This window comes from Sander lucioperca, chromosome 17, assembly GCF_008315115.2.
Source record: "Sander lucioperca isolate FBNREF2018 chromosome 17, SLUC_FBN_1.2, whole genome shotgun sequence".
Taxonomy (NCBI): domain Eukaryota; kingdom Metazoa; phylum Chordata; class Actinopteri; order Perciformes; family Percidae; genus Sander; species Sander lucioperca.
The window spans coordinates 19700221-19719379 of record NC_050189.1 but is presented as its reverse complement, the minus strand read 5'-3'; the positions used below and the strand labels follow the sequence as shown (position 1 = coordinate 19719379).

Below are 19159 nucleotides of genomic sequence, written 5' to 3'. Positions count from 1 at the left end.
GAGGGAAAGCTTCACGTCCGTGTTAGCATGAGTAGCACTAGGCTACTGGCTTGTACTGTCCTTCGTGTCACGGGGCTGGTTTAGTTTATTTACATGTTGTATTAGCCTGTCCAAACGCGTTCGTTCTGATATGTCTGGGCCCCCCCCCCCGTGCCAGTTCACGTTAAATGACATCACATAGTATGTGAGGGTCACCGGGGACCCGAAGCTCAACGCCAGGCCAATGCAAAAACGTCAAAAATAAACTAAGTCCCAGGGACCCAAAGGACAACACAAGGGTTAACCTTAACCTTACTACATCTTTTTTTAAATCAAAGATGATTCAAGAAGTTCTTTTTTGCACATCTGGACTATTGTATTTTCCTTGATTTTGCTTGTAATTCCGATTCACTTCCCCGTGGTCAGAGAGCGACTGAGAAAGCAGAGGAGCAACAGTCCATTCAGCATTTAGTGTCCAGCCCACTTCTTCTGATGAGGCAGGAGTTGACCACACAACCATCATCATTTTAAGACTAAGCCATACACCAAGTATCACATATATTAAAAAATAACAACTCATTACACTTGGATGAATAAATGAAATGTATTTTTTTTATTAAACAATGAGTGACACAACAAGAACAAGTACAGAAAAAAGGAATACAGTGGAGAAAGGAGACAATTCAAAAAACAATACAAATAAGATTTACCGCTGGCACCACTGGTTATAAAACCCTTCAGCAAATGCAGATTCTACTGCCTAACATCCGCACGCTGCAAAGGAGGACGCAGCATGTACAGCTGGAGCCAGGAGTTTTAGGGGTTAGTGTTTGAGATGCTGATGTTTAATAAAACAAATCCTCTCCACATATATCAGGCTGAGGTTTGTGGAATAAAAAACAAGTGGGAACAAGTATGAATAAGAGCAACAAAGTAGAGACAAGGGGTATCAATAATTAAAATAAAGTTAGTCATGAGTGGAAAAAGAATAACAAATGTGTGAACAGGTGTGCTGTGTATCTTACTTGAAAAACAACAACAAAGTGAAGGAACAGGGGGGAATAGTATAAGTGATTAATTAACAAAAAAAATCCTCCACATATATCAGGCTGAGGTTAAGGATCCAAGCAAAGTGCAAAGATTAAAACAGAAATACTGACACTGTCAAATATAAACATGTGATGACAATCAAAGTGCACCAGAGCTGAGAGGAAGGTAAACCACCGTGATAAGGGGTACCTTGGCAGCAAGAGTCAGACTAAGAAGGCAATTTCAACCCAGCAGACTTCCTCACCTAAGGTCATAACATCTAGTCCACTGCCAAACACCTTACTGGTTGCCATGGATGTCTTTGGCCTCTCCATCCCCGGCACACCGTCCGCAGCCTCCAGTCGCCTCTTATTTCAGCAGCCAGCAGCCACCACCAGCAGCCACCAGCAGCCGTGGCCAGCACCAGCTAGGGCTGCTCGAATATGGAAAGAAATATGATCATAATTATTTCGGTCAATATTGAAATCACGGTAATTTAACACGATTACTCGCTGACTTCTGGAAAGATGTTGCAATTATTTAACTTAAACAGTGGAACACGTTAAATAAATCAACAGTAAAAAAAAAAACAAAAACACAACTGTGAAATTTGCCTTAATACTTTTTCATATTTAAACTTATGTCATTGTCATGTCACTTACTGATATTTTTTGTGTGGAATAATTTGTATTCATACATGTAGGCTAATCCAACAGCCCTTTCAAGGGTATAATTAAACAAACTCAACCTTATTTCTACTAGCTAGCTATAGCATCAGACACACAGTACTCAGCTGACTAGCTAACACCGTCAGGTTCAGCAGATAAAACCTAAATAAAATCCGTCCTTAATCAACCTTAATGATCCTGGTAATCCAACATCAATAACTAACTAAATAAAAGTTGTCAGAGAATCACTACTGAACTTCGTAATTGTTGGTGTAGCGATACCTTCACAGCTGGTGAAGTCAAGCTAACAAACGAGCTAACAAACTAGCAGGCAATCGGTCGGCTACCAAGATAAAAATATATATAATTACGCTGTGCACACATACAAATAAATATCAGTATATGCATCATAAAGGGCCTCTGATAAAATATAGACAGTTGACAATTCAAAAGAGGTATCTATTTAATCAACTTACCTCAGAAGTTACTCCACGGCCAGCAATGAAAATGAATGATGTCCGAGACCGTGAATGGATGTTTGGAACTATCCGAGACTGCATACCCTGGAAGTAGACGGCAAAAAGCGTTCAACGGAGTCCAAATGGAGTGTCACCACTCTGTCTTTCTCTATCACTCTGGACCAAACATCACAACTTTTGTATTAAATCTTTATTATACAATAGTCATAACTACAAACAATCAAGACTTGTGGTTGGTTTGACACGCGGTTGAGCTTTTGTGTGAGAAAGTTTGCGGTGTTGTTGTGTGTGTTTTGTTTGTTTTGCTTTGTTTTCTACAAATAACTTTATTTCAGAAGGATTGTTAGAAGTAGGTTAGACTAAGTGGAGAGAGTATTTTGCGGGAGTATCGGCCGATGGCCTGTATAGGTCCGGTATACGATACAATTGCATATATTCTCTATCATGGCTGGTAATCCGGACGATAGTTGTTGTAGCATGGATGAGTTGGATCCAGAAGATGGGAACTGGCAGATAAGGAGGATAAATAAAGCAAAGCGGGTTAGAGGAGTTAAAGAGAGTGAGGAGAAATGGAATATCGTTGTGGGGTTCAAAGAACCAGGAGTGAAGAGTTTGGATCCATTAAAATTGACGAAAATAATTAAGAACCAGGTTGGCGAGGTTAAATATGCTAGGATTCTAAATGATGGCAATCTATTGATTGGATGTAGCTCTGAAGAGCAGCTTGAAAGAGCTTAAAAACTGCAAGATGTTGGGAAAACAGTGGTGGTGAAGGTGGTGAAAGTGGGTGAACAAGGAAGTAAAGGAGTGATTTATGGTATTCCTAGTTGAGATGAAGGAGCTGGTTAAAAATATAAAAGAAAAGTGTGATGCTGTTCAGAGTGCAAAGCGTTTGACCAAGGGGGTTGAGAAAAAAGAAACCGAGTCAGTTTTGATTCAGTTCAACACAAAAGAGTTGCCTGCAGAACTATATTTTGGATATATGAGATACAGGGTAAGAGAGTTCACTCATAAGCCAATGAGATGCTACAGGTGTCAGAAGTTTGGTCATGTAGCTAAGGCGTGCAAAGGGACAAAAAAGATGTGCTAAATGTGGTGGAGAACATGATTATGGGGAATGTGGAGAGGGGGTAAGACCTAAATGCTGTAATTGTGGAGGGAGTCACAGTGCGGCCTACTGGGGGTGTGACGCAATGAGAAGGGAGAATGAGATTCAGAATGTGAAAAGGAAGGATAGAGTTCCTTATACAGAAGCAGTTAAAAGAGTGGAGCAAACAAAGAGGGTTAATGAAGGAAATGTTAGACAGGAAATAGCAACAGGGAATGCATGGACACAGCAACAAGCACTTGTAAGAGAGACAGAGAAGGGAAAAAAGGAGTGGGGAGAGAAGAGGAACTTGGTTATCTTTATTGCAGGGGTAATTAATGCAACAGCTGAGGTTAAATCTAAAACTGAAAGGATTCAAATCATTGCAAAGGCAGCAGCTCAGCATTTGGGCATGCAAGACTTAAAATGGGAAGAAATAAGAGACTGTCTTGCTGTACACTCCAGTCAGGACGTCGGTAATCTTATTTATTATGATCATTTTCCAATGGAATGCAAGGAGTCTGTTGGCAAATGGTCAAGATTTTAAACAGTTTATAGATAGTAGGAGTGTGAAACCTGATGTAATGTGTATTCAGGAAACATGGTTAAAACCTAGATTTGATTTTGTGTTACCTAACTATATTGTCATCAGACGAGACAGAGAGCAAGGAAGTGGTGGGGGTTGTGCTACCTTTTTAAGGAAGGGTGTACCCTACAGGGTGTTAGGTACAGGGAAGGAACAAGAATATGTGGTAGTGGAAGCATGGGCAGATAAGAAGAAAATAGTAATAATAAATTATTATAATCCTTGTAAACAGTTAGAATTAAATAAATTAGAGGAAATAGAAGGCCAGGATAGAGATAATGTTTTATGGTGTGGAGATTTTAATGCACACAATACACTGTGGGGAGGGGAAAAGACAGACAACAATGGACAGGTGATTGAGGAAGTAATGAATGATAGGGACTTAGTTTGTTTGAATGATGGTAGAAGGACTAAGACTGATACTAGAACTGGTAAAGAGTCAGTATTAGACCTCACATTTTTGTCTAGTAGAATGGCTCCAAAGTGTGAGTGGGAAGTGCATGGAGAAGGCACTATTGGAAGTGATCATTACCCAATTATATGTAAACTGAATGTTGTTGTAAGGGTGAGCTCAGAAGATAGTCATGGAAGGTGGGTTTTCAAAAAGGCAGACTGGAAAAGATTTATGGAAACAAGTGATTTGTATAGTAGTTCAGTCCAAGAAACAAATGATGTTGAAATAAATGAACTTGAGTTGCGACAGAGTATTTATATGGCTGCTATGGATGCAATACCAAAAAGTTCAGGAAAACTAGTAAGACAAGCGGTTCCATGGTGGAGTGTTGAATGTGAAGAGGTAGTTAGGGAAAGGAACAGAGCTTTTAGAAGATTACAAAGAACCCATAACTTTCAACATTTGATTGAATATAAGCAAGCACAGGCAGTAGTGAGAAGGAGTATAAGGCAAAGGAAAAGAACATACTGGAGGAGTTATTGTAGCTCAATTGGAAGTGCTATTAATATAAATGATGGGGAATGATCAAGAAAATGGAAGGTATTAGAAGAGAGTGGAATTATCCAATTCTTTCAGACGGAGGACAGTTGGCTGTATCAAACCTAGAGAAAGCAGAAATGATGGTGAACACACTGAGTAAGGTACATAGTTCCAGTAATCTTTCAGAAGAAGAAAGAAGGAGTAGGGAAGAAACAAGGAGTATATATGCTGAGGTTATTCGAAAGAAAGAACAATTAGAGGATAAATATAATGTTCCTTTCACCCTGAGAGAGTTAAGAAATATAAGGATAAGTGTAGGAATTCGGCTCCTGGTAAAGATGAAATCTGTTATAGTATGTTAAGACATTTAAGTGATAAGGGGATTCAGAAGGTTTTAAGTGTGTTTAATAAAGTTTGGGAGGAAGGAAAGATTCCTGTAGGATGGAAGGAGGCAATTATTGTTCCAATAAGAAAACCGGGAAAAGATGCTAGTAATCCAGCGAATTATAGGCCAATAGCTCTAACTTCTCACTTAGGTAAGTTAATGGAAAGGTTGGTGAATGGAAGGCTAATGCACTTTATTGAAGAAAGGGGGTTGATGGCTAGTTGTCAGAGTGGTTTTAGAAAGGGAAGGAGTACTATTGATTCAATCATATGTCTTGTGGATGAAATAAGAAAAGCACAGATAAAGAAAGAGACTGTTGTGGCAGTATTTTTAGACGTGGAAAAAGCATATGATATGTTATGGGTAGAGGGTCTTTTAATCAAGATGCATTTGCTAGGAATTGGGGGAAATATGTTTAACTGGGTAATGGACTTTTTAAATAATAGAAGTATTCAGTGAAAATAGGGACAGAAACATCTAGAAGGTGTTTAGTAGAAAATGGGACACCTCAAGGTAGTGTTATTAGTCCATTACTGTTCAACATAATGATTAATGATGTTTTTTCTAATGTTCAGTCAGGAATTGGAAGGTCGTTATTTGCAGATGATGGTAGCCTATGGAAAAGGGGGAAGAATGTTAAATATACTCTGAAGAAGGTACAGGAAGCTTTAACCCTAGTGGAGGACTGGGGAAGGAAATGGGGGTTTAGATTCTCTATTGAGAAGACTAAGTCTATGTTTTTTACGAGGAAGAAAATAGATGAAAGTATAAAACTAGAGTTGTATGGTAGGACTTTGGAAGGGGTTAAAAGTTTTAAATTTCTGGGTGTGTATTTTGATACAGGACTTACATGGAGGGATCATGTTTCAAAAATAGTAGACAAATGTAAATGGGTATTGAATTTAATGAGATGTCTTGCTGGAACAGAATGGGGAGCAGATGTAGCTTCTTTGAAGCAAATGTATGTACATTTAATTAGAGCAAGAATTGAATATGGGTGTTTGGTTTATGGATCTGCAGCCAAGTCAGTTTTAGCTGGATTAGATATAGTCCAAGCTAAGGCACTGAGAATATGTACAGGAGCTGTGCCATCTTCTCCAGTGTGTTCTTTGCAGGTAGAAACAGGAGAAATGCCACTCTGGTTGCGGAGAAAGCAACTTCAGGCTCACTATTAGGTCAACTTGATGGGTCAAAGGTGTGATCACCCAGTTAAAATAACAATTCAGACAAGTTGGGAGAGAGAGGTGGCAAGAATTTCAAGTTTTAGATGGACAGGGGAGACAGTGGCACAAGAAATGTCTATTCATGATAAGAACTTTTGTCCTGGAGTGCTGTGGCCGTCAGTTCCTTTATGGCAATCAGAGGTCCCAAAGACTGATTTAGACATACTTGGGATTAAGTTAGAAAATCCTGAATCAGATTTGGTGCGTGAATTCCAGTGTCATATAATAGAAAGATATCAGGAACGCTTATTAATGTTTACTGATGGTTCAAAGGATCGAGAAACAGATGCTACAGGAGCAGCAGTACAGTGGACTGAGCAGATTCAGAACCAGAAAGTGTTGATAGGTAGTGACTCTGTGTCAGCTATCAATAGTATTGGGAAAGGGTCATCAAAGAGTCGACAAGACCTTGTGTATGATATTCTTCTGGCAATTAGAGATGTGAAAATTAGAGGGGTAGAAATATCATTCATTTGGGTCCCAGCTCATGTAGGTATTGCATCAAATGAAAGGGTTGATAAGTTGGCCAAGGAAGCTGCTGAAAAGGAAATCATAGATGTCAACATTAATCTATCTAAGAAGGGAGGGTAAAAGCATTGTGTGGCAGGGAACAATTTTAAAATGGCAACAGTTCTGGGAGCAAGAAAACAAAGGAAGGCATCTATTCTCAATTTCTAGGAAAGTAACTGACTCAGTTAATGTTTGTAAAAGAGGGGAAGGTAGACGTAAGGATGAGGTTATTATTTCTAGAATGAGGATTGGTCACACATTGCTGAACAGCACTTTATTTATTTTAGGTAAACATCAGAGTGGTTTGTGTTCATGTCAGGAACCTGAGACAGTGCATCATGTTTTGATTTCTTGTAGAAATTATGACCGACAAAGACAAGATCTACTCAGAGAATTGCGAGAAATTGGTTTGGAAGAAGTATCTCTGAAGAGTATTTTAGAAGTAGGGTCAAGTGGGAGGGGAAAACGTCGTTTGTTTAAATTTTTAATAGACACTGGACTGTATAACAGGATATAATGCACTGCGGTGCTAATTCCATAGATGGCAGCAATGCAACTTTTTGGATGCCGGCTGCCGTAAAATCCCAAAGAAGAAGAAGAAGAAGAAGAAGAACAATCAAGACTTGTTGTCACTGATCCAAAACCGTGTAGCGACGTCGTTGTTGTGTTGTTTACGTTAATGTTTTTACTTTTAATACTTCGTCTTGACTAATAACCATAGACTGTCTATTATTAATGCGATGAAGTGTAAACGTACATAAGTGTCCTTTTGAAGATGGGATGACAGCTGTCCCAGCCACCACTGCTGTATACCACTATAGTAGCTACATGCTAACGGTCATCTTAGCTGGCAATGTTGTTAAATTCTCCCCAATTCCGGGTCACATTCCTGCTGAAACATGTCCGATTGTGTAGTGTTTGGTTCAGAAGCCTTTATCTGTGATTTTTGACGTTAGAAAGTGCTGCTTCGTTCCACTACAATCTAACGTTAGCATGTATAGCTAACTATTGTAGCTGCATGCTAACGCGACATAGCGGAGCATATAGCTAGCTATGTACGTATGTAGCAGGACTTTGTACCGTAAAAATCACCAATAAAGGCTTCTAAACCAAATACTAAACAAATACAAATACAGTAAAGTGACCGGAATTAGGGGAGAAATGTCCAGCATTGAGCTACATAATAGTTTGCTAGGAGTTAGCTGGTCTCTCACAGAGATCTCATTTGTAGCCCTGCTTTTACCTGATACTTTCATAAAAGTACAAACACATGAAGTGAGAGGTATACACATGCTTAAACTTTATTTAAAACATGGTTAACCTGAAGCAGGACGGAGTCATGACTTATAACACCAAAGCAAGGCTTCTAGCTCAGGCTAGCTAGCGTTAGCAAATTACCTTCAAAATTGCAAAGAAATGATGAAACGTAAAATTTGAAGTCTTTATTTAATTTGCTACATGGTGTTGTACTGGATGGCAGGATGACCCTCCGTATATCATTAACAGATACTTTAGGCAACTCCAGCAAACAGCTTGTAAACTTCATCTCTGCCATCATAACGGTCTACTGTCACTGTCTAATGTTTTCCTCTGGTAACCATAGAGCTGTGCGCAAGCGTAGAACTGATCATCTTACAAGCGGTACGGATCGGGTACTGACAGCCTTCCTGGGAACTACAACAGTTTCTTGTAAATCACGTGACTGTGCAGAGGCGTGGACTTGTATATAAGCTCTTGTAGCTGTCTGGGCAGGTTTTGGTGACGGAGAGGAATAGCAGTTGTGTTCTCAGTCTCATTAGCAGCAGGCTGCTGCCATGTCTACATTAACATCAGCACCACATGTGGCTTTCTTCATGTTATTTTGGATACTTTCTCTGGCTGCAGGTGAGCTGTGTGTGTGTGTGTGTGTGTGTGTGTGTGTGTGTGTGTGTATATATCTGTTTGTGATTTCAAGGATTACAATTCATGTCTCAACTTCAAGCTACAAACTTTTGTATTTCCACTAAATCTATGTATATATGTGTATATATGTGTTTTATTCTATGTTTTCATCTTTGTGAAGCACCTTGGTGCAAACTTGTTTGCTTTTATAAATGAAAATGAAACAAATAACACGATGTTGTAATGTGCTTTAGCCTAATAGCAAAAACTAAGATTTAGCCGTTTGGATATTTTAATATCTTTAAATATGATCTTGCACGACTTCTAGTACGGCGTCAGAGGAGGAGCTTCTCAGAGCTACAGGCGTGGTTGAAGTGTGTGTGATACATGGTATGACGGCTGCGACCATTTTATATCTATGGTCGCGACTGTGTGTTCAAAACAACAATGGTGAACGTGATAGACCAGGGTTCTCAACCTTTTGCAAGCTGGGCCCCCCCAAAACTGGTTCATTGCAGTTGGGCCCCCCCTTCCCGGCGCCACCCCCACTACACCACCTTGCATAGATAGATAGATAGATAGATAGATAGATAGATAGATAGCCCTAGGCTATTATTTTTAGGCCCACACTATTATTATTATAATTATTATTGTTATTATTGTCATCAGTAGCGGTAGGTAGGCCTATTATCATTACTAGGCTATTGTTATAATTGGCAGTAGCACCAGACTTCTAATGTGAGCTTGCAGGCATTATTATTATTATTATTATTATTATTATTATTATGAGTAGTAGTAGGCCTATTATCATTACTAGGCTATTGCTATAATTGGGAATTGGCACCAGACCTCTGATATGAATTCATGCTTTATTACTGTTATTATTACTAACCCTAACAGTAGGCAGATCATCTGTATTTTCTCCAGAAGCTTGCAGGCATTATTATTATTATTACTGTTATTATTACTAGGCCTAACAGTAGGCATATCATCTGTATTTTCTCCAGAAGCTTGCAGGTAGCTGATGTTAATGTGAGACCTGAGCCTGGTATGCTTCATCGTACCTTCAGAGCTTTTTTGCAGCTGGTGGTGTGTCGGTTGCCTTGTTGGTCCTCACTAGAAATCTCTCTATTATTGTTTGGTTTTGAAATAATTTGGATGTGGATTAGTTGTGTTTTCAATAAGTTGAGGCTATGATGTAACGATGTGTGTGTGTGTGTGTGTGCAGCCTGGACGTGGAGTGGTGTGTGTCTCCTCTCTACTGAGAGACTGACCGCCTGTGAGCAGTGTTGCCAACTCTTTTCCAATGAAAGTCGCTAGCACCAGCTCCAAAAGTCGTTAAAAGTCGTTTGATGACGTCATACGCTCATTTGCATATTTTTGACGTCATTACGCAATCATTTGTATAAACTTTAAACGGTTTTGTCGGCAAGGTAGATAAAAAGAAATGGAACTCTTTAGCCAAATAATCACAAATTCAATACATGAATTTATTTGACCTTATAATTATTACTTAGGTAGCCGATCTTTGAAGTAAAAAAATGTTATTCTACAAAGGGAGGGGAAAAGATCGATAAAGAATTCTCAAAGAAGGCTGGCTTGCCCAGGTCCAGGCCAGCTCAGCGGCGTCTTTCTCCCGTCGCGTCCCGCTGTCTCTCCTACCTACACCAGCACCCGCACACCCTGTCCCCCCCTCCCCTTCTAACTACCTGCACACTGTGCACAGAGCTGCTGCACATGAGGAGAGAGGGGAGAGGCTGCTCCGCTGCTCCTCTGTCACAGAACAGAAGGCGGCTACAGGAGAGAAATACCTTGCGTGCTCGCTGGACAATACTGGCGACTTTTCTACAGAAAGTCGCCAGATTTGTCACTAGTCGCTTTTGAAAAAAAGTTGCTAATGGGGGTCTGAAAAGTCGCTAAATCTAGCGACAAAGTCGCTAAGTTGGCAACACTGCCTGTGAGGGCTTTTGGACGGGGGAGGGGCTCACGGCAGCACCCGCTGCTCGTTGAGCACATAACTGCAGAGTGATACGTGTTTTCGAGTCTCCAAACACCACAAGAGTCTCCAATAACACCAGTAAAAGTTGCTAGATTTGTCGCTAGTCACTTTTGACAAAAAAAAGTCGCCAGGAGGATGACTTGTTTTACAGTGCGGAGGCTCCACACAGAGCTTTCTCCGTAGCCTGGCCTGATGTTTATACTTGTGCACTGGTGTGTGTGTGTGTGTGTGTGTGTGTGTGTGTGTGTGTGTGTGTGGTAGAGGGAGAAGTGAGAGAGCGACAGCGTTTAGCTTTAGAGCGAGTACCAACTCTAGAGTCATAGTGAGAGAAACAAAGTGTCTCCTCTGTTCTTTCTGACCACGGTGGGAGATCTGGAGCAGGAAAAGTTAACCCTCTCCTTGAGTTCATGTTGTTTATGGAGAAGGAGAACCAGGAAATGAGTCGGGGAGGAAATGCAACGCTACCCAGCCACGACCGAGCGACGTGTAGTTACATTACATTACGTGATTTTTTTTTTTTTTTCCCCTCCCATCCTGTAGCCTACTCGCGCCCCCCCAGGAGAGTGTCCGCGCCCCCCCAGGGGGGCGGGCCCCACCGGTTGAGAACCACTGTGATAGACAGATCATCCAATCACCTGTTAGTTATTTCTTTTAAAGTAGCTGCCCTTTTCTAAAGAGTGTTCTGTGTAACAAACCCTCTGGTGTGTCTTACTTATTTTAAATGTACATTTCTTTATAACGTTGTTATTCTATCTATGGTTGAACCATAAAGACACTTCCTTTATCATGAGCCCAATAAGCGCCCCTCCTTCATATCATAGGAGGAAATCGCGGGGGGGTCGGGATCTACCCCATCTGAGGGTTGCCCCCTCCCCTCTAAAATATATATATAAATAATTAAGAACCACGCTGTTCTTGATATATACTTAAAATCATTTTGTAAGTAGTAAAACAATATTAACAGGGCAAAAATGTGTTTTAAGTTTAGAAGCATTTTGAACCCCCCCCCCCTCCCTTGCCTCACAGTGGTTTGATCCACTGCCTGCTTTCCTCCATCAACATACCAGAGAGGGTGTAGAGCAGGAGTGTCAAACTCAGTTTCACTAAGGGCCACACAAAAAATAATCACATCAAGGGCCAGACATGTACATTTTAAAAGTCACTTTTAAAACACCTTTTATTGTATTATTGTACTGTATTATTATACTGTATTAAAGTCTTAAATTCGCTCAAGTATTGTGTTCTAGGTCTTAATAATTTTAAATAGGTATTAATTTCCCTACATCCATGTAACGCTACCTCTAATGATAATTTGTTTTATTTTTTATACCGTGGTGTTGTAGTTTTTTCATTCGCTAGTCCAAATATGATTTCACTGTATTTCAACTACAAATGAGACCAACATGCAACTTATATTTCAGCCAATCAGCTTTCGTGTTATTGTGTATTTCAGATTGTACCACAGACATAAAACGGATTTTATTCTTCAGCCAACGTAGCATCATGACTTTGCGTAAACATACACGCCACTTTCCTAAAGCCAAATGGGGTGTTATCTGTACGCATTTTCAGCTATCCACATGTTTGTCTACACTGTATACATCTCCATGTGGTGGGTTGTGTGTTATCGCGAGAACAACGTCACACGTGGGATTTGGGTTTAAAAAAGAACACAGGGAATGGCTTTAGTAACACAAAAAAGCGACAAAAACACGGAAAATAACGACAAAAACATGCTTAGGAAAACAATAGACGGTTGGGTTTAGGAAAGAAACATGGGGAAGGCTTAAAAATCACCACATGCGGGACGTGATCCCGGCTCTCCTGGGAGAAAGTCCTGTGTTTTACCCATCCGCCACCCCAACCAATGTCCTCATGCGGACCTACGTCCCTTTATACTACTCGCTACGGTGAAAATTCACTAATTGCGTTGATAAACATGCTAAAAAGCGTCTTGATAACACGCCAAAATGGCGAATTGGCGTGTCATACATACGCCACTTCATGAGATCAGTCTGCTTCAGCTTTGGGGAAGTACAAGTTTAGCCATACTTGGCTTGATTAAACCTGAATTCAGGGCTTAGTTAATGTTGTGATAAAGGTCTTAAATTTCATTCATAATGGTCTTGAAAATGTCTTAAATATGACTTAGTGAAACCTGCAGAAACCCTGAAAAAGTGGAAAAAAAACGTGTCAAAAAATGCGACAAAAACGTCTGGCCAGATCAAAATCTGCGAGGGGCCTTGAGTTTGACACATGTGGTATAGAGGATCGGTACCTAAACTAGGGATGGGCAATACCAATTTCATCGATACAAATACTGATCATTCTTACATGGGTGTGTGATTTTTCAAAAATAATAGTCTTTTAGAAAAATAGATCATTACACTTAAATCCCATGAAAAACAAATGAATTACAAAGGCAAAAATGAGTACAATGAAATAAAAATGTAAGAAGAGTACAGTAATTTAGAGAAATACTATGAATAAATAAACAAATCATTTTAATATAGGCCATGAGTTTTTATAAATAAATTTATACTGTTTATTGATCGCCCATGAGGAAATTACAATTTACACTCTGTTTTGTTAGAAATCACTACACACAGACCTGAAATACACACACATGCTCAGGACCTATTTATACACAAATGGAGAGATGTCAGAGTGAGTGGGCTGCCAGTGCCCAGGAGGTGATCTGGCATCTCTCCAGCTACCAATCCACACACTGTACTTTGGTCCGTACTGGGACTTGAACTGGCGACCCTCCGGTGCCCAACCCAACTCCCTACGGACTGAGCTACCACCACCCATAGGCTTCCTGACACCAACATTTTTAAAAAAAAAATGACCTCATTATCACAGTACAATCTGATATTCTTCAGAAATCCAAACAGAAAGATCTTTACATTATTATTTACTTCATTTTGATTGTTCGTGAAGATTTTAAAATCCAAATGAAAATAAACTTTTAACATTCTTCATGTTTTTGACTTTCAATGTGTTGTTGTTAAATGTGTGAAGAGGTTATTGTTGCTTGTGTGTCTGCTTTGGCTGCTGTGTGCCACCTTCTTGTCCCAAATCGTACATCTTCCTGTATTATCTGCAGGTGAAAAGTAGCACCACGCCACCCTCCGTTTCCTTTCTTTTCTCTTTGCCATTCTCTCTCTTATGTTTGCTAGGCTAGTGGTAGGCTCTGTCACAAAGGTTTACAGTCACACTTTACTGTGACACGGGCCAGCTTCAACAATATACAAAAGCACTGAATATGTTTGGATGGGAGGAATCTACCCACGTTTTGTGTAATGTCATTTTATTATGGATATTTTTAAAAGGAGTCGATACCAAATGAGTAGCTTGTAAGTATTGAAGTATCGATACCATCATATCGATCATATCGTGGGAGAGATCTATTTGTATCATGAACCCACTGTGTGCCCCTCCTTCATCCTCCCTCCTCATGTCATTAGAGACGGAGCGTTGTGATTGGCTGAACCAAACCACAGCAGAGTAATTACTCTGATATCAGATAAATAGACTTCACCTGGTTCCTACGTACCTGATCACCCCTATATGTAGACTTCACCTGGCTCCTACATACCTGATCACCCCTATATGTAGACTTCACCTGGCTCCAACATACCTGATCACCCCTATATGTAGACTTCACCTGGCTCCTACGTACCTGATCACCCCTATATGTAGACTTCACCTGGCTCCAACATACCTGATCACCCCTATATGTAGACTTCACCTGGCTCCTACGTACCTGATCACCCCTATATGTAGACTTCACCTGGCTCCTACGTACCTGATCACCCCTATATGTAGACTTCACCTGTGGCTAAGGTTGTGTGGTACTTTCAAAACAAAAGCTCTAGCAGATACTTAAAATAACCAAAATAAAATACTAATGATATAAACAAATGTATGTAGCTGTATAATTCAAGCAAAACAGAAATTAAATAAATAAATATTTAACTATTAAATATAACAAAACAATAAATAGTTCCAACAATATCAAAATAATGAATAGTTCCAACACTAGTTTTTACGTGACCGGGTTAGGTCAGTTGGTACAGTAGGCGCACATATACAGAGGTTTACTCCGTGATGCAGTGGCCGCGGGTTTGACTCCAACCTCGGCCCTTTGCTGCATGTCATTCCCCCTCTCTCTCTCCTTTCATGTCTTCAGCTGTGCTGTGGAATTAAAGACCTAAAATGCCCAAAAAATAATCTTTAAAAAAAACTGTTGGTGTTGATAACAACAGCTTTTTGACTTTGGCACATTTTATTTTTCATAAGCAACTTTCTCTAATAAAAGTCCTGATTTAGAACTATTTAACTGATGATCTATTATTATTATTATTATTATTATTATTATTATTATTATTATTATTATTATTATTATTATATGAATGTAAGTAACTCCTGTATTTCTAACTTTTGCTTCCTGCTTTTCCCTATTTTTTTTATGTGTTTAGACCATCCAGAGGTACCAGAGAAGGCTGGAGACGACGTCACTCTTCAGTGTCAGGCTCCCAGAGATGCTCAGATTAACATGTTGGAGTGGAGCAGACCTGATCTAGAGTCAGATCCTTACATCTTCCGGTTCATACCAGGAGAGTCAACTACGCGAAACCAGCACTCCTCATATCATCATCGAGTGAACCTGAGTGATCCAGAGATGAAGGGTGGAGACCTTTCTGTTGTTCTGAAGAACGTCAGCGTCAGCGACACCGGAACATACCGGTGTCGAGTTGGAATCAGTGGGGGAGGAAAACCTAAAGTCTACAGCACCATCCAGCTGATTGTCTCAGGTGAGTTTTTAGGGTTGAGTCTCTGTGTTTATGTGACGTTTGTGTTCTCTAAAGATGTTTCTGATTCAATAAATGCGTTAAAATAATTCATCTTCATCTCAGCTAAACAATCTAATACACACAGAGCTGTCGAAACTGGCCAAACGTGATGTTTAAATGTTTCTTCTAAAAAAACACAGATGTTCAAACTAATGGAATATCTATTTTTGCACATTATGTCCTTGAGAGGGCAAATGTACAAAGAGATGCATAACTACTTGTAAGTATATTTTTTCAACATAAACATGTCTTTTAAGGACCTGACACACCAAGCTGACAGCCAGGAACTAGAGGCGACGAGGGCCGACTGTGGCGTCGCCTCTCGTCGCCTCTCGTCGCCTCTCGTCGCCTTTGTCTTGGTCAAAAATTAACACAAAACACAGACTCCAGCCGATGGCCGAGTACCACGTAGGTTCTGCGCCTGCGAGAGAGGAAATAACTCTCCATACCAGCAGGCGTCGGTAATCTATCTTCATACATCCATGTAATCTATTCCTCATTCAACAAGGGAAACCAGATACAACTGTTGCTATGATACCCACAACAAACAGCGTTTGCTCTCAGCAGCAGAACTGAACAGAGACTACGGTCTCTCTGCTCCACCCCCCGCCAGGAGAGTGACATAGACATGTGTGCAACACATCTTCAATCTACAGCGTCACAGCATTTATAGCTATTGCTAATTTCCAATAGAAGGGCTTTTAAACATTCATGAAAACAAACATTAAACACAATTAAGATACATAAAGCACATGAACATAAAAGACACCTACATCTGTTTATTTTGTAATGTGTAGGTATGTAGAGATCTTTAAAAACAAAAAGTGTTAAAATAAATATAGTTTAACAAGTAGTTATGTATATCTTGTTGTACGTTTGCCATCCCCTAAATAATTTCCCCCTGGGATTATTAAAGTATTTCTGATTCTGATTCTGATACGGACACAGAAATATTTATTCCAATCGTTTGAACCTGTGTGTTTTTAGAAGGAACATTCAAACGTAATTTTTCACCAGTTTTGACCAGTTTTGACAGCTCTCTGTGTGTTGGATTGATCAGCTGAGATGAAAAATGAAAGGAGCCTAGGGTGTGCCTGTCAGAGTCGTTGGCAGCGGCCAACGCCAAAGGGCTGATGTTTTGCAATGGTGCGGGACACACCACACCGGCCCAATAAGATCATTGATTTTGTTAAAAATGTAAGTAATAGAGCCTGTTACTCAACACAGGAAGGCTCTTGCTATATGAAGTGTGCGGCTCTGTTTAAACTGTGAAGCCGTACAGGGTGTGGCCCTGCCTCTTCAGAGCGTACGCCACACCCATGGCGCTCACCGTCTTCCTCTTAGCGTGCTCAATGTAAGCTGACGGCATCACGACTCACGTTCTCCAGGAACACCTTCACCGCGGGTCTCCTCATAGATCAGACCGCAGACGCTCTTCACTCTGCTGTGGCGGTTTTGATGATGTTGGTGACTTTACGGTGTCTTCTAACGTTACTGCTGCATCGCTCCATGATTCCCCAAACTACGGCGTGGCCCGAGGCCCAAATCACAAAACGCACATGCAATAAATATGCTTCAAAAAGAAGTGTGGTGCTGCAGTCGGTCATTTAATCACATCACAGTCTTATAAACTGTTGACATTGTGGGAATTAATTCCTGTTATTATCTGATTAGTGAACGTCTCCATCACTCCTTCAGTGTCACACCTGTGGAGGCCTTTTGAAATAACAAGACTGCTTATTATTTTTTATATTGTTTTATTATTGTTTTTTTATTGTTTTTCAGACCTGATTGTGGAAGTGCCCTGTGGAGATAATGCAACTCTGCAATTTAAGACTGCTTATCCCTCCATCAGCGATGTAAATTTGACCAGACCTGACCTGAAGCCAGATACCATCTTCTGTTACAATAATAAATCCTTGAATACAGACGACCAGAATCCATCCTTTAAGGACAGGGTGGAGCTGGTGGACCGAGATCTGAAGGACGGAGACGTGTCTTTAACTCTGAAGAATGTGAACATCAACGACACTGGAACATACGAGTGTCATGTTAGAGCAGCTGGTCCAAAACGTAGAAGGAGAGCCACCACTGATGAAAAGCCAATCAGAACCATCAGCATCATCCGTCTGCAGGTTACAGAGCCAGCAGGTGAGGTAGTCTCTCTCAGAGAGTTTTCTGAGTATCAGGTTGTAGCTGCAGTTTCTAACATCAGAGAGGATGAAGACTGCTCCACTATCACACATTTACTGACTCATATATGTTTTTTTCATCTTCAGGTGCTTCAGGTGCTTCAGGTGCTTCAGGTGCTTCAGGTGCTTCAGGTGCTCGTGGAAACGGTGGATTGGCAGCAGGTGTTGTGTTTCTTGTAGCTGCTGTTGCTGCAGTGGTTGGTGGCCTGATGTATAAAAGACGTCGGGACAACAGACCAAAACCTCCTGCTGCTGATGAAGCAGGAGACACTTCAACTCCTCTGACAACTTAGAGATCTGCTCAGTAAAACCCACATACTGTTTTCAAGTAAAAATTAGTCTGTTACTACAAAGACATTTTACTCGAGTAAAAGTTCTGTTACTTTAAAGACTCCAATAATGTCCCCCCTCTGAATCTCCACCTTACCGTGATGTGGGGGGGGTCTGGGATCTGTATCATCTGGAGCTCTGAGATCCATGATGAGATGGTCCCAGACTAAGTTAATCAGTTCAAATTATCTTTACCTTTAGAGAACTAGAATATTTAACATGAGTAAAAGTAATGTTGCTTTAAAGAAAAAGAAAATTGACGTAACTTAAAGTGCTTTTACATTCAATACATTTTCCTCAATTTAAAATAAAATGACTCACTAATTGATTCTTGAAAATTGTGCTCAGATAAAAGTAAAAGATATGTCATTAAAATGTTCTTTAAGAGCAGAATGAAGCCGAAAACAGAGATGTTCAGACAATATAAACTCAGCAGCAGTACACAGAAATACTTTACTCCATTAAACAGAATGTACTAGTAATGTACTCAGCATTTATCTATCACTGAGAGCTTTTAACAGGCAATGATGTTTCTTCAGTTGTAAATATCAGCAGAGAGCTCTTCAACATGTCATCTGTTTGTGTGTTTGATCAGGTCATGTTACGCTTATTTAGCATTTTAGCATTTAGCATATAAAGGTTCATGGCTTCTGCTTGGAATAATATATTTCCAGCTAATGATATAATATAATAAATGCCTAATGGTAAAGTCTGCCTCTTCCTTTAGAGAACTAGAAAATTTACTCTAGTAAAAGTACTGTTGCTTTAATAAATAAAAACGTTTCATAATTAAAAGTACTTTTACTATGAATGAATTGTAATAAAAAACAAAGTAAGGCTACTTATTTGATACCAGAAAATTGTGCTCAGATAAAAGACAAGTCAGTTAAAATGTTCTTTAAGAGCCAACACAGAGATGTTCAGACATTATAAACTCAGCAGTATTACACAGAAATACTTTACTCCATTAAATGAGCAAATGTAATCCATTACTTCAGCCCAGCTGATATATTACAGC

General features: G+C 40.0%; 3 protein-coding genes across 4 annotated transcripts in view; all 3 read left to right on the top strand.

Annotated features, from left to right (window-relative positions):
- Positions 1–18910, top strand: part of LOC116034141 (hemicentin-1-like) — a 1482957-nt gene extending 1464047 nt beyond the window's left edge. Inside the window, exon 37 of the mRNA XM_035993823.1 lies at positions 18697–18910. The gene's annotated coding sequence lies outside the window, so the exon portion shown is untranslated. The remainder of the gene's footprint in view (positions 1–18696) is intronic.
- The window catches only part of LOC116064544 (zinc finger protein 239-like), an 893026-nt gene that overhangs the window by 311282 nt on the left and 562585 nt on the right, over positions 1–19159 (top strand). The window lies entirely within an intron of this gene.
- Positions 8591–18910, top strand: LOC116035415 (polymeric immunoglobulin receptor-like). 2 transcript variants are annotated; one of them, XM_035993951.1, is made up of 4 exons: positions 8591–8764; positions 15245–15580; positions 17405–17764; positions 17941–18910. In XM_035993951.1, exons 1-4 carry the CDS (start codon positions 8695–8697, stop codon positions 18102–18104), a joined length of 930 nt encoding a protein of 309 aa, XP_035849844.1. In that variant the 5' UTR covers positions 8591–8694; the 3' UTR covers positions 18105–18910. The 2 variants fall into 2 exon arrangements, with proteins under 2 accessions (XP_035849844.1, XP_035849843.1); XM_035993950.1 differs by having other exon boundaries at positions 17405–17770; positions 17944–18910.

Coding starts and splice junctions, on each gene's coding strand:
- LOC116035415 (XM_035993950.1), top strand. CDS start 8,695: ATGTCTACATTAACATCAGCACCACATGTGGCTTTCTTCATGTTATTT. Junction 8,765..15,244: donor GATACTTTCTCTGGCTGCAG/GTGAGCTGTGTG, acceptor TTATGTGTTTAG/ACCATCCAGAGGTACCAGAG. Junction 15,581..17,404: donor CATCCAGCTGATTGTCTCAG/GTGAGTTTTTAG, acceptor ATTGTTTTTCAG/ACCTGATTGTGGAAGTGCCC.